The sequence below is a fragment of the Haliotis rufescens genome, unplaced genomic scaffold (assembly GCF_023055435.1).
Source record: "Haliotis rufescens isolate VD_foot unplaced genomic scaffold, xgHalRufe1.0.p SCAF_1, whole genome shotgun sequence".
Lineage (NCBI taxonomy): Eukaryota > Metazoa > Mollusca > Gastropoda > Lepetellida > Haliotidae > Haliotis > Haliotis rufescens.
Genome location: NW_025963779.1, coordinates 50,197,859 through 50,213,680, shown reverse-complemented (window position 1 = coordinate 50,213,680; position 15,822 = coordinate 50,197,859). Strand labels below are relative to the sequence as shown.

General features: G+C 35.5%; 1 protein-coding gene across 1 annotated transcript in view; it reads right to left on the bottom strand.

Moving 5' to 3' along the window:
• Nucleotides 1-15,822, bottom strand: part of LOC124131378 — a 54,328-nt gene that overhangs the window by 26,673 nt on the left and 11,833 nt on the right. Inside the window, exon 2 of the mRNA XM_046494618.2 lies at nucleotides 9,557-9,775. Coding sequence (XP_046350574.2) covers nucleotides 9,557-9,775 — 219 coding nt within the window. The remainder of the gene's footprint in view (nucleotides 1-9,556; nucleotides 9,776-15,822) is intronic.

Sequence of the window (15,822 nt, the reverse complement as noted above, 5' to 3'; positions counted from 1 at the left end):
ATGATTTTATAGCTGGATAAGTTTATACATTGATAAACATAAGGGTATGTATCTAATGGAATTAAATTATGTACATTTAAATGTCCTGACTTTTACATAAAATGCATTCCCTTTCCGCTGAGACCGTATTGTTCCATCTTCCAAACTGGAAAATATTGATAAGATGTTCGAAAGAACAAAGATATGTACCGTTTTTGGGGAAGTAAATTAAATATTTTTCAAATGCAAAGCTATTCTCCATGACTTAATAGAATCTCGCTTCCCCTAAATTTTAAATATCAGAGTTTCTTGTTTGTAAAATAAACAGACGTCAGCGCCAGAGAATAATGTGTGTGTGTGTGTGTGTGTGTGTGTGTGTGTGCGTGCGTGCGTGCGTGCGTGCGTGCGTGCGTGCGTGCTTGTACTAGTCCGGACTGATGCCTATTTATAGTGCAAGCCTACTGAGATACCATACCGCAGTTTAACATGAATACCCTTAGGTAGACACAATATACTGACTCCGAGCCGACCTGTCCTTCATTTTGCCCCTTGATGCCGAGCGCCAGTCAGAGTAACAACAAGTACCATCTTTTAACGTCTTTTGGTATGACGCAGCAGGGGATCGGACTCCGGACCTTCCGCTCACCAGGTGGACGCTCTACCACTAGGCCACGGAGGCGGTTCATGCCCAGTGCATCTTGTATTGACCTTGACTAGGTGATCTCTTAAGGTAACTTTGCATCTCATATATGTTATTTGAGAGACGATAGTAGTGTTTACTCTTCACAACTTCATAATAAAACATGTTTGTGTATTGGGGTAAGTGAACACAATGAGGTCGCATAATTGTTTACGTACATGTGTATATATGCTTAATGTATGGTCCGTACAGTCATTTATGTCTTTGAATACATTTTAAAGTTTGAAAAAGGCGATTGTTAAACGAGATTTCCACGACGTGTTTCGTCAACACATGTTGAAGTAATATGGATCAAATGGATGACGAAATACACACCTCACCGGGTCTTGTCACCTGGGAGATAAATATAAGATGAGTAAAATGTTATAATAGTAAATGTTACAATGACACTGTGACCATGAACCGCAGCAACCATTTCAAATTTTAAAGTATTATCATGAAATGTAACTTCAATTTGCAACGATAATGGTTTTTTCTGCATGTTAGTTTTATACATTAAATCTACAGTTTATGAAAGATTTCTATAATCATAAATGGTACGATTGTCGACTATATTTCTCGAGTTACCTAAGGGTGTGACAATATGCAGTCGACTAATACGAGCTCTTTAGGCTGCTAGATTAGATGGCTAGTTAGATTACACTGTACAGTGCTTCCTTTGTACAGTTTGCTTATCAACTCAGAGCCGTGCTTTTCGTTCTTTGTGTTCTGCTTCATGATCAAATAGTAATAAATGTGTTACCATATGTTAAATGGGTTTAGGGGCTTCCTGATTGCCACTCTGTGAGCTACTGACAAAACGATATAATTGTGTATTCCGATTCTGTCGTCGTATTTCTCTTCCTCTTGTATTATCACCTCCTTTCTCGTTCCTACGGCTGCTTCACGTGTCTGTGTTTAATTCTAAATTCAGAGATTAGATTTTCCTTAACAATGAATAATCTAGTTATGCTTTCTTTTATATTTCTAATATCGTGTTTTTAAACATCAATCAAACTATTTGAATTCTGTAATATCACTTTCAATATATACAGTGTTCCCTGTTGCTGGTTTTGGCAGGATACACTTCTAGGTTCACCAGCACTATACTCAACGGTTTGACACGCCTTGATATACCTGATTTAACTAACGCACTAACGATAATTATTGCCAACTACCCATTTAAATAGAATACTATATGTTAATTTAGAATGTCCCACTTTAAATGCATTTTAATGCCTCAAGGGAATGTACAAAAAGAGAAACATCAATTGCTAGAAAAATGGTAAATTTACCTTTCAAACTGGCTTGGGTGAGATCAAGCGATATATATAGGTTACCATGACATCACAATCAAATGCCATTATTAATTTCTTTGTCACTTACTGTTTCCAAGCTCAAAAAGTTGGAAGAATGATTTTGGATGGTCAATAAAATCTCACACTGTCTTTTGATATCAAATATATTGAAAATTTAAAACCTCTATCGACTTGTATTGGTGTATTTGATTTGTATCGTCACGAGTTGACAAGATTACGTACAGGTATGTCCAAGTTAGCTGTGGAACAAGGACGCAGCACTTGTATCGTATGTCATTTACATTTGCTGAAGGATCAGCTTCAGTTTCTTATGATTTGTCCTGTATTAGAGGTCTTAGAGAACATTATCTCCCTGTGTACTATATCGAACGACATTCTGTAAGTTCTTTGTTCAACCTTCTCAAAGAAAGTCTATAAATGAAAGTTCCAATTAGTTCCAAAAGGTCCAGTTCTATAAGGTCCTAAATGTGAAACAACAACACCTGTCTAAACAGGATATTTGAATAAATAATGTGCTTTCCTCTGTGAAAGCAATCAATATATAAACATTAAACAGCCGGGTTAGAATTGGTTTGCAGCATCCCTTGCCTGTTATAAGAGGCATCTAACGGAATCGAATGGTCAAACTCGCTGATTATTTTTATGTATGTCACCGTATCCCAGTTGTTAAGATCGATCTTCATAATGTCAATGACTGAACTGTCTGGTCCAGATTTGATTATTTAGAGACTGCCGTCATATAGGCGAATGGAATTTGGCGCATAATAAATAGACTTACACATATGATATTTCTAAAGACTATGCCATTGGCAACATATTCGACGTGTTTAAGGAGATTTACATTTAACTATTATAGTATGAAAAAGTGCGGAAGCACAAGGGAAATGTAAATTTTTCCGATTTAACATCACGAAACTTTTAAAGGCATACTTCTAAGTGCATAAGATAAGCTTTGGCATTGTATAAAATACTAAGCATTTGTTTTTACATTATGATAACTGATTTTGATTGTAAAGGGTTTAAACAGATACACAGATTAAATGCAATAACTGCGGAGATTATTGTGGTCAGGAGAAAGTTGTATTACACTTGCGAAGTTGATTCGGCGCCTGTAGAATGTCGTCCCGTACACCGGAGAAACGACTCATTCTAACAGGCTAAATACACCTACAATACTGTTTAAAACGTTAAACCACATGTTTTGACAGAATTGAACTTGTGAAGCCATTTAAGATATGTAGCAGTATACAACGATGTCATTCAACTATGGTTAATGCTGCAATATTACAAGTGTACATTATGACACTGATACTAGTCCAGAACCTGCGGGGTCTTATATTGCTTACAGCGGTTACCTTATGACGTATAATTATACTGATTTGGAGTTCAACAATGCTCGTCGCCTCTCATGGGTGTTTCACAAACTTAATTATAAGCGATACCTCCGCTGAAGTAGGTCTTTACAGAGGTCACAATGACCTGATATTCGCTGAAATGGCAGGGCATTTCGTTTTCAAATCCGAACTCGCTCACGGTTCGGCCACTGGGGCATGGAGGAAACGTTTCGAAGTCAGACTTTGTAAATGTTAGAAAGTATTATTTGGAGTATACAAAACAATATGTTTGGTTTTGGTTCTTGGTAGTTGACTACAAACTAAAACGCCTGTTCGCATCAAGATGATGTCATAAAAAAGTAAATTGTCTTTCATATTTTGAAAGACCGAGAAACATGCAAACTTGACTAGGTCCAATATTTCATTTTGCTAGATAAATTTGACGTGCTGTCTCTTTTTATTCTGGCATATTTTATTGTTATTTGTCTGAGGTAATTAAATAATCCCTCCTCGGTTTTCACTTGCCCGACCCCGGCAACCCTCAATCCCAACTAAAAAGTTCCATGGATCTATAAAAGTAAACAATACAGTGGTATACAAATTGTACTCACTCGAAATGTATAACAGATGACGTGTTACTGATGCACATAATGTATGCACAACTTGAATAAAAATTTGTTTGAAGCTTTTTTAACTGCTCCTTTTTGTTGGTCATGTAATACTTCAGCATTGATGACTTAAATTTTAGAAATAAATATCATTCTAAGTTGTGGCACGGCAACTGTAGGCCTAGTGATTGACCTGCATATTGTATACATAAGAAAACGAAACTGCAATCCTGTACGTGTAGTGACAATCAAAAAGGGATTTTCTAAGAATATGTCAGATGTAGATTATATCTGATTCAGATGAGTTGAGTTCATATTACATCACATATGGACTATAAAAACGCTGAGGTCAACAATTAAGCACCAGACATATGGAGTGCTTCAAACAAGATGAATATGTAATAATTATACATTCTACATATTTCATAATATTACAAACGTTCTGAAAAAACGTATGTGAAAAGGTTGCCTGTAACTTGTACATGTCGACACATGTTAACCTGTAAAAGTAATTTTGATTTAATCATTTATAAAAGCATCTTTGTCACCCCATCACCTATCAACCATGCAGTATCTACTCAAAGGTAAGTACTGTTTATTGTGACATCATTTTCGGTCAAATGATACGTGTATGTATTTTCGAATAACATGTTTTTGAATAAAGAACATTTATAATTTCTCTGTAGGTTTGTACAGATGCTTGCTTAGTTTTTATTTAGGCAATTCATGCGGATTTCGATCCTTTTTTAGCATGAGCTCCGTGATTTATATGTTTACAGATGTACGTGTATGTTATAGGTTATAGATTTCTTTGTACGCAATCTTCCCGTCACTCTTTTTAACTATTGATATAAACTATACACTTTCCGGGCACTGACGATAGTCTTCTGACGTTATGTAATGACAGAGGGCACTTGCGGTCCTGTCGTTTAAGGCACCACAGGTCGCTGTGCATGGTTAGGGCCCAATTCTAAGACTTACATCACTTTGGTCTTTCCACACTCACCAAGCTGACACGCATATTGTAACTGAAATACTGTTCAAAGCGGCCCTTTACCAAAGTCCCTCCCTCCCTCACGACACATGCAGTATGTGCAGTTGCATGTGCGCTCGGATTAACCTTCAACTGATGTCATCATCACATCACACATTTCCCCCAATGAATGTCGGAGTCATTTTACCAATCTGCAAGAATCTGGTTACATGCGGTTACAGTATTTAATATAGACATCATGCTGTGCTTAAAAAACATCACTTCCTCATTTCAAAATCGGATATGATATAATAATCTTCAAGACAAGTTATACAAATATGTCCCGTATTGGACGTTTATTGGTTTACGAGTTTACATTTCACAATCTTAAATAGTATTGTTCTGTGTTATACATATATGTTGTACTATACATGCCTTTGCATGTGTTTGGGGCGTATGTCATCGATAGGGAAGGATACGCACACCTTTTCATGAACTCCTCGTATTATCATTAAATGATAGGATTTCATAAACACATGTTTATGATATGATCGTACTCGTACAATGGACTTTTATTTACTTTAGAACTACTTCAAGGAATCACTTACGTTTGAAAGTTCATTATCATGATAAACTGTGTTTTGGCATAAGGGGATATGAGTGACAGAGTTGTTCGCAATTTGACAGGGTTCTGTGATCGTGGGTTCAAATCGTAGATTCGCACTGATTATGACCTCTGGTCTGTCCACACTATACCCAGGCTCACTGGTTTACAAAGTGTTAATGTTTTCGTCCTGTGTAACTTTTATCTCAGATCTCTTCCCACATCAAACTATCACACAGTGATAAAACTGAAAAAAACGTTCAACGAGGCTTAAAGTAGAACAAACTCACTCACTTTTGACATACCGATAAATAACGATTTTTAAGATATCTTATCGCCATGAATGAAACGATTGTTATGATATCCAAATCACTTTATTGGACGTCAATTGCTTTTATTTCAAAATAGATATTACGTGCCATGTTCACACCTTAGCAAATGTCAATGCCTTATAATGCAGGGGGGGGCACGGGTGGCCCAGTCGTCTAAGGCGCCGCAATTCGCTGTGCAGAGTTGCGTCCCTTGGGCACGCCAGAAACCTATGATTGTGGGTTCGAATCCCGGTTCGCCCCGATTATGTTTCTAGGTTTGTCAGCACCATACCCGTGCTCGTGGGTTTCACCGAAGTGGTAAACGTCTGAGACCTGCATCACTTCGGGCTTTCCTCCCACAATAAGCTGACACGCCGTGATATAACTGGAATACTGTTAAAAGCGGCGTTAACCCCAACTCACTCACTCACTATAATGCAGGGTAAATCATTATGAGTGGCAGCAAGAATAGGAAGTTTTGTTGGGAAAATACATGTACAACTATAAACAGATTAAATTAGCTTAAGTAGTTGATATTTATTTATCCCCAGTTCTTGAACATGTCTCAATAAATAGAAATTGTTTCATATTTGTCAATAAGAGGTTAAGGTTTTATGCTAATCTATATCTGCAGAAAAATAGGACTAAAATGTCTGCAATTCTGACATATTTCTTTTCAGAAGTGTATTCTTGTATGTAGTTGTAGCAGGTAATATTTTCCCTGACTATAGTTAAGGCATGAGGGCATCATCAGCATTATACAATCAATTGTATGGTTTTGCATTTAATAATTCATAATGTACATTACTTTGGACCGAATTTAGTTTATTTTTAAGGCACGGACTTAGAACACCGTTCAAAATTGCGACATTGTTGTTTTCTGAGATTGAAAGGTTCTAGTCCGGGAAGACTTATGAAACAACAATGACTGAATAGAAGTGACTTTAGATTTTCGTTTCTTGCCCTTCTTTTGACTATTGGTAGAGTTCATTTTGGTTCACACAATTGGGTTAAAATGTGAATCATTCGTGTAAATTTGCCCGTTTCATGTCATCCATGTCAAGAGGTTTATTAATAATTATGTCAAAGGTGCTTTCTGAATTGTTAATGAATAGTTGTAATTATAAGGTTTCAATTTTCAAACAATAAAGTAACAGTAAACAATTATTTGATGCCCCCCTTACTAGGTTTAATAACGAAAGTGGAATGCAGATACTAGTATATAGGTCCTAAATAGATATATAAATAAATCTTTTAATCTTGGAAACTGTTTCCATGTTTGGTAAAGAACACATTTTGATAAATGATCTGGATAAACTTTGGAGATAAGCCTAACATGTTGTCAAATTTGAGGTGTCTTACTGTAGATTAGAGACATCATATCTTAATTCGGAATTTTTTATTTTTATTTTTTTCAAAGAGTAGGTTTATCTCCGTTCTACCACGACGACAAGAGCGCTTACACATGGGCAAATAGGCAAGCTATCTTCGAACGTACCGACAATTGCTCACATGTAGTGACATATAGTGACAAATAAAAAAAAATATTACTCAAGATCAAAATTTATTGCTTATATGCTTGACCAGTTCAAAATTATGGTTACACTATACAAAGTTTTTCAGAAGAGTTGATGTAATAAACCTTCATAGATATATATTTAATTTCATCACAACTTGATGCATATTTGCACTGCTTGGGACCAACAAAGTTTTTAAGTCAATACGACATCTTTCGTGTTGTATTAGTGACAAAAACGCTGGATAATTTATCTCTCAAATAACCTATGAAATCATAGTATTTTAGTTATTTTGAACTTGTATTTGTGTACCAGTTGGTTTGAAATAATACCCCACTAGCAGTAGAGAGAGACTGAGAGACGGCTTATTTGTCCAACCGATTATTGTTTGACCCTCACACAGAGGTGGTCAGTGTTCCTTTCACTTTTGTGTCTGTTCTGAAACAGACGTCATCCTGTTTGATAACAAGTTGTTCTGATATCGAACGTATACAATTCTTATTTTATGCAGCGATGGGTAGGATAACAATAGATCAATGTTTTTCTACGCAAGGCTTTTGTGTCAAAGGGCATGCTAATTTTTAGGTATCGAATGGAATTAGATACCTAACTTTAATCTGTTCTTCACTGTATTCGATTCCCGACATGGGTACAATGTGTGAAGCCCATTTCTGGTGTCCCCCGCCGTGATATTGCTGGAATATTGCTAAAAGCGGCGTAAAACCATACTCACTCACTCTTCACTGTAATGGTAGACTTACGTTGAAAGAGCGTCTAGGTATCAAGCCTCGAAAGGTTAGTTCATATTTGGAAAGACTTCAATGAAAGTTTGTAGCATAATATTTATTACTTAAATGTTAAACTGTTTCATTAACATCCAACTGTTATATTTGTATTCTTTTGTGAAGGTTTTAAATCTATATCCATATCACATACAGTAAACCTTATTGAGTTTCGCAAATGTCAGTGTGTTTTGTAAACAATGAACCCATTGACTGAGAACCATTTCTTAGTATACAAAAACCTCGTCGTCACATTGCCTATCACTTTCCGAATATAATGCCTACCATAAACTATAGATCATTTATGTTTAGTGTAAACTTTTTAATTTGAACCAAAAATATATTTCCCATATGTTTTGCGCTATCAAACTTATATTTTTGTCATGATATAGTTGTATTATTTTGTACACTGCATTCTACATGTAATGAGTTCATTAGTTCATATGAAGTAAATGTTTATATTATCTTTGTACGATTTCTCACTTTAACTATTCCCATCAGCGGTCCATCCAACAGTTCCTATCAGTTTGACATTCATTGCTACTACCACCTACTAGTATTCATCTCGAATAACATTTGAGAATATTACAAACAGAGACAAAATGTGGGTGAGTTGCTTTTTTCGACGTATATATATAATACGGGGCGTTGCAATGCGTTTCCAGTGGTGTAGACAAGTCAAATAAGTATGTAATCATGTACTCGATTAGAAATATCCGTTTCGCCGTGATTTTAAGTAGCATTGTAAAACTGACTAACATAGTCGTTTACTTAAACCCTTCAGGAAATTAGACACCGATACGTTTCTCTGTCGCCAAACATTGCAGCACACCACCTACATTTAGTTTGCATTATATCTCCGCCGGGATTCAATTGTGAAGGTGGTAAATATTGAACTAAGGTTTACAAATACGTTAACCATAGAAATGACCGACTGTAAATTCTGTGTTTTTAAAGTATTTTCAAAAGGCTAGAGCTTCAGAGTGACATCGAAGACTTATTGAATGTGTGATTAGCACAAACGAGAAACACGCTTATTCTGCATGATGTAATGCTCGAGTGCTGGCTTGCACACCGGATGTTTACACTCAAAACATAAACAGGCTGATTGATTTTGATGTGCCACAAAGAAGAAATTGTGAAACGTTTCCCTGGTTTTTTTTCTATCCTTGTGCTTTATTGCAAGGAAATATGCATGAAGTCACATATCAATCATTCTACAAGAAGAAACAAATTCCTACAATTTCAGTTGTGTTTTATGATTTAGAGATTGTTTTTTTTTAGGAACATTTAACACAAACGTCTGATTGACAAACTGGTGAGTAAATCATAACATATTTTAGAGTTAAAGGAGTTATACATGCATTTATATAACGCTAGTTTGTCGTTAAGGACAATGCTGGGAAAGCTGTATCATTTGTTGACGGCAAACGTTTTAACCGATACTCACATGGATCGACAGGCTCGAACTTGTATCCGCACCCGACATTGATGAATTCTCTACATCTGTTGATATTGACGTCAAAGAGTTGTGGGTAACGACATTCGGCAACAAAGGGTTCACCATGCCTCCATTTAGGGATGAGAGCTGTCTCCGTGCAGTTGAAGTACCAGTGGCAGTTCTTGGGGTGGGGAATCAGCTTGCCGTGGTTTGTTCTGCAGGGGTGTCCTGAAAGATAATAATGCCTTTGTGAACGTGAAAGTCTCTGCATTCTTTAATGGATTCATCATCGTGAAAATGGGAACGGAATTTGCCTTATTTCGGAAGATGTAAGGAACTGTATATTTATTCTTAAATTAATCCTTTCACAATAGTGATCCATTTGTTGTAACATCAGTATGACTGATTCTACGACACCCTCAGATGTACAAGATGTACAGATGTACACATGGGATATATACAGGTGTGCATAAGGGGTATATACAAGATCAACAAATGTACATATGGGACATATACAATATATTTTATGTGTACAAATGGGAGAAAAACAAAACAAACAAACACATAACTATCAAACTACATGGCATTAACACAGACATTCGTGGATGCTCTTCTGTAAGTCTTCCCTGTCATTTTATTCGTGATTGTTTTGTGCGATGCTTACTTGGTCAGCGTAGATTAGTGCTTTTCTTAATTTCGTGACATCATCTATAGAGGAGGTGTCAACCGCCGACGTGGACGGACAAACGAACCATGACTATGGATAATGGTTTTATTATATGCTTATTCTTTTCTCAAACACCCGTTGTCATCACTGATTTTAAGTAAGTTTCACCAATATTCACCGCTGTCCTTTTTGTATTTAGAACATAGTATACACTGACGTCCCCAACAGTAATAGCTGAATAAGCGGACTTTTGGGATTGGCTGCTCAGGATACCTATCCGTACCTAGACATATAATGGCTAATGCAAATGGCTCGTCAGCAATATATGTCATTTTTTTATCATTTGTAAACAATGCCTTTAATAGCTTTTCAAATATATGTAGACACTCGCAAAGTCTATATTTAGGTACATTTGCCATAATGACGCGGCGTTTTATCATCAATGACGATACAAGAGACGTTACGTAATACTATTTGTCATTCATATTTGTTATTGTTCATTAATACAATCAACCTAAATCTATCTATCTATCTATCTATCTATCTAGCTATCTAGCTATCTATCTAGCTATCTATCTAGCTATCTATCTAGCTATCTATCTATTTATCTATCAACCTGACTCCGTTTGGTTTAATTGGAGTGACTGAGGCTGAAACTAGTTATAACCAACCACAAGGTTTCACACATATGACAAACCCACTATAAATTCTGAAAGGTTTTCGATTATTATAATGGGAAAATTAGAATCATATGTGTTCACGTACAGGTATGATTAGTTCAGCAAATTAGAATAGCCACGTATACTTTTTTACTGAAGTTCAGATTGAATATATCATCTATTTTAATGCTTGTTTTGATCAAATACCTTCATATGTTGAAGGGGAAGAACGTCAAGTTCAGCACATAGTGTGTTGCTGAATGTACATGACGTGCATACACTGTTTATTCATGAAGCACCTGTTAGGCGTTTTCGATTGATTGTTTTAATTATATTATACATGTAGATGTGTTATTCATATTTAAAAGTGAAGTAGCTTACTTACAAGGAACATCAAGGATACACGCTGAAATATTGTTCGAAGTGCTCTTTAACCCAAGTCTCACAAACAATACGTCCTAACTTTATAACCATGATGTTATAGCATGCCGTTAGTGTGTTTTTGAAGGGTGCCACCGGTGGGGATGGATACGCTCCCCCTTTCTCGAAAACCTGGTTTCATCATCATTACTTCAATCTTAGAAACTGAACACCAGATTATATGTTGTATGGTGAATTGGGGAGATTTCCAATAAGCATAATCATATATAAGAGAATGATTTCGTTTTGGCACAAACATATAAGTAATAATCGACCTGTTACAATTTTTTTCTACCCTAATACTGAAATACATAAATTCTATACATAATACTAATAACAATAGAAACAACTGGATGCAGTCCATTAAGAGCTTATTAAACAGGGGTGGTATTTCTGTAGTTTTTAATCAACCGGATTCTGTAAGTCACGGCTGGTTAGCCTCAAAAATTGAAAACATTTTAAAAGATCAATTTATTCAAAAATGGAAAATGGATTTAACTACAAGGTCCAATACTTGCAACTTTAGAATTTACAAAACTAATTTCAAATTTGAACAATATCTTCTCTTATCACCAGAAACCACGCAAATATAGCAAATGTAAGGTTTGTACCTCCCCAGCCATAGCCGACGAGTTCCATTACCTCTTTGGATGTGAATATTTTTACCAGCACAGAAAAACATTAATTGATAATAGATATCTATGATATGTACGATGGTATGTATGGTATGTTATGATATGATAATGGTATATGAAATAATACTATATAGTATGATCTTATAATAATGATACAATATGATATGATGTTATAGAATATGTTGTATGATATAACAAGTTGTGATATGGTAAAATAGAAATTATGAAATTACAGTGTATGGTATTGTACTGTATGTGTGAAATTATGTGACTGCGTTGAGATGCGAGGTGGAATGACGTGAGGTGATTTGGTGAGATATGTACATAAATTGTATAAAATTGTATATTCTTCAAATTGTACTGTAGGCCTGTGGCCTCTTCAGTATGTGAAAATAAAGAATGAATAGATATCTAAACTGGTCAAACATTATTTCCTTTAAGCTTTTGATGTCAACTATGAGAACTTACAATCTTAAAAAAATATCTAAATTTATAAAAATAATACTCTCTGTACTGAGGTAAACCACTGTTGCCATTTGATCACATTGTATATATGTATGTTATTATGATGCTCGTATACCACCGGCTGGTGGTTTGAGTTAATAAAGAAATTGAATTGAATTGAATTGATAATGCTTCATAAACACATGCTTATGATATGTATTCGTAATCGTAAAATGGACTATGGTGATGGATATTTGCTTATATTTATAGATCCAAGGTGACGTAGGCTGCAACATACATGCATCACTCAAACAGTTGATATCAAAGTCCTGTTATAAAGTCAATATTCAACTTTCACGTCAAATGTCAAGGCAATATATAACAAATAATGTTTGAATTCCAATTAATATACTCACTCTGTAAATTCACAAAATAGAACGTCTATGACACACACTCTACAATATATATATGTAAACAGTTTAGATAGTTATTAGTTAATGTAATCAAAATATAGATTTTGAGTTATATTATTCCGTAAGCGTTATGTTTTACCAATAAGGTGTTATTTAATTTAGCTTTCCTTGAAAATTACATAACCATGGTTGTTTGAATATATTCTTATCTTAATCGGTATATACATGAAAGATTACACAGATTATTATGTTGGTGACGTATCCCCTTCTGGTGGAGGGATACCTGTCGCAGTGTTTCTCTACAGTAGAGGAATGGCATATTGCTCATTGGGGACACAACCATGTCATTAGTGGACAACACCTGGGTAATGTCACAGTGCTAGCAAGTTTGATTTCTGTCATGTTGTGTATGTCTGTTTACTGTACTTAAACCATGTATATCAATCTGGCAGTTATCGATTATACAATTGAAAAATACAAACTGTAACAACTAAACTGACTAGACCAGACCATGGTGTATACTCTCCCGCCAGCTGAATCAAAGGGGAACTCATTTCATGACATATGCTTCGGTCCGGTAGTTGCAAATTTGATATTTCGGAGGAAAATTCTCTTTGCGTTCCCGGGACCAGAAAGGACTCGAACATGGTTCATTGACACGGGATTTGGCACTCACGGTACCAGGCAAATAAAACGAAAACAAAGGAGTACCGCTCATCAATTTCATTACCGTATTAATGCATTTAAATCAATGACTGTTTAAAATGTACATGTTCATATTAATGTTCAGTCTTGATTATTGTTTAATTAATGCATTTTAAGTTAAAATGTATAAAGGTTTACAAATGTACATATTCATAATAATCAATCAATGTTCCATCAAATGGTCTCTCGAATTATGATGGAGTGAAAGATACACCCTCTGACGACTGTGGTTAGTGGAAACACGCTCCGGACGACATTGTGGGCAGACAACTCGAAATCATGTTCAACAACCTTACATGTGAAGTCTAAGTTCAGGTCATGTGCCTTCTCACGCAAATATTCGAATTCCCGCACATATGTAGCTTCTGTTTTATTTGGTAGGAGTGGATACACTAACATTGATCTTCTAAAACAAGCCCTTTATCTGCAACTGCAAACTGTAAACACAGTCAATAACTCTTTAAAAGATTTTATCTTCTTTAGCTTTATATGTAAATACAATAACATCGTGAGTAGACACATCAGCTACAACTGCAAAAACAGTCAATAACTCGTTTATATAATAAAGTGTATTTCTTCTAATGTATTTCGGTATGCCTCGTTTATATAATTAAACGGTACGCTTTCGCGGTTCAGCGCCCTCACGGGTAATCCGTCAATTCGGTACTCCCGGTACCAACAGCAGAATCTCCCAATTTATGAGTTTGGCACTATCGGGACTATCTGAAATTCAGATTTGGCTTCCCGGCCCATAACCCCACAAACACCTGGTATCATCACTGTTTGATAGTAATTCATAAACACGTGGTTATGATATAGTTATATATATGATACAGTCTGGATTAGAATTGTCTTATGAATATGTGATTTATCGTAGAGAAAGGAAAGGAAAAAGCACAATTTAGCTACGAATATGTTTAAACATATACGATAATAACTTCTTTATTGCCAAACAGATTTGCAGAAATCTGACCTTAAAATACAACGGATATCATTTGTTTTTGGTGTAAAGGCATACACACGACCCTTTTTCGGGTTAAAACTTTGGTAAAAATATGAATGATTGAAAAAAAAAAAAAAAAAAATTTTTAAATTGTTGGATGTGATAATGTCATTATTCCATCATATGAGTGCTTACTCTAATCATCTGCCAATAGTTGTTAAATAGTTCACTTGTCAGTATAATTAATGCCTTACACCAATCACCTGTAAATAGGTGTTAAATAGTTGACTTGTCTTACTCTAATCATCTGCCAATAGCTGTTAAAATAACTAACCTGTCAGTATAAACTAAATGTCTTACTGAAATAATCTGTCAATACTTGTTAAATATTTCATTTGTCCGTATAATGACTACATTTTCCATTACTCATGTATCAACAATGTGCTGATTTAGAATCATAGTGTCGCGATTGTGGTTGAAATTACTTTTCTGATATATTTCTCTTATCTTATATTATATTGTAATGTTGTAATTCACCAAAATTAAAGATCACAGAAAAGCTAAAAATGTATACTTGTTTACAGTAAGAGAAACTCATACAACAACAAGAGAAGCAAATTACTTTGGTTGAATTCCCATGTCCCAAAGATAAATTTATTGTGTGAGTGTGTGCCACGTTGGGGCCAACACCTGACGTCATCACTGATATCAGTGATCCATTCATATCACTTTCTCCGCTAGTTTGAAATCGGTATAGTCGGATAATCTCTTGCGCTGACGATATATATTGAATCAATTTTTATACTACTCTCTACGTGATGCTATTTTTCGTGACAAATACAAATTGATTGAGGCCACCAAATATCTACCTGTGATTTTATACGGTATTTCACTTGCTTGGATAGTCTGCTTCAATTATCAAAATGTTTTACCAAACCTTCAAGTACCGAAAATCTTATCCTGCTGGTGTATCGAAGGTACGATTTTCACGAAGGATTTATCACGTACATAAAAACTAAAGCTCGTAAATCCTGGTTGTTCATCACCACGTGGGACGTAAAGGAAATGTGCCACGTTGTTTCGTCTACACATAGACATGGGCCCTGGAATTTGTATAACCGCGATGACGTGTTTGCATTACTTTTTGTCATGAGCGGGTTTCGAAAAAAGTGTTTGTTCTTCAGCTGAACTACCGTGTGACGATAGCGTTTTTTCCTGATTCAGGAGACAACCCTAACGTGTCTTACAATCAAACATGATTCAGGGCAATCTAAATTTTGATGTAACAACTCAGATAATTGCACAAAGCCCAACTGATAGTCATCGAATAAAAGGTGGTACTGCAAACGTAAAAACAAGTACACAGGCGTAGATTGTTGAGGGGTTATT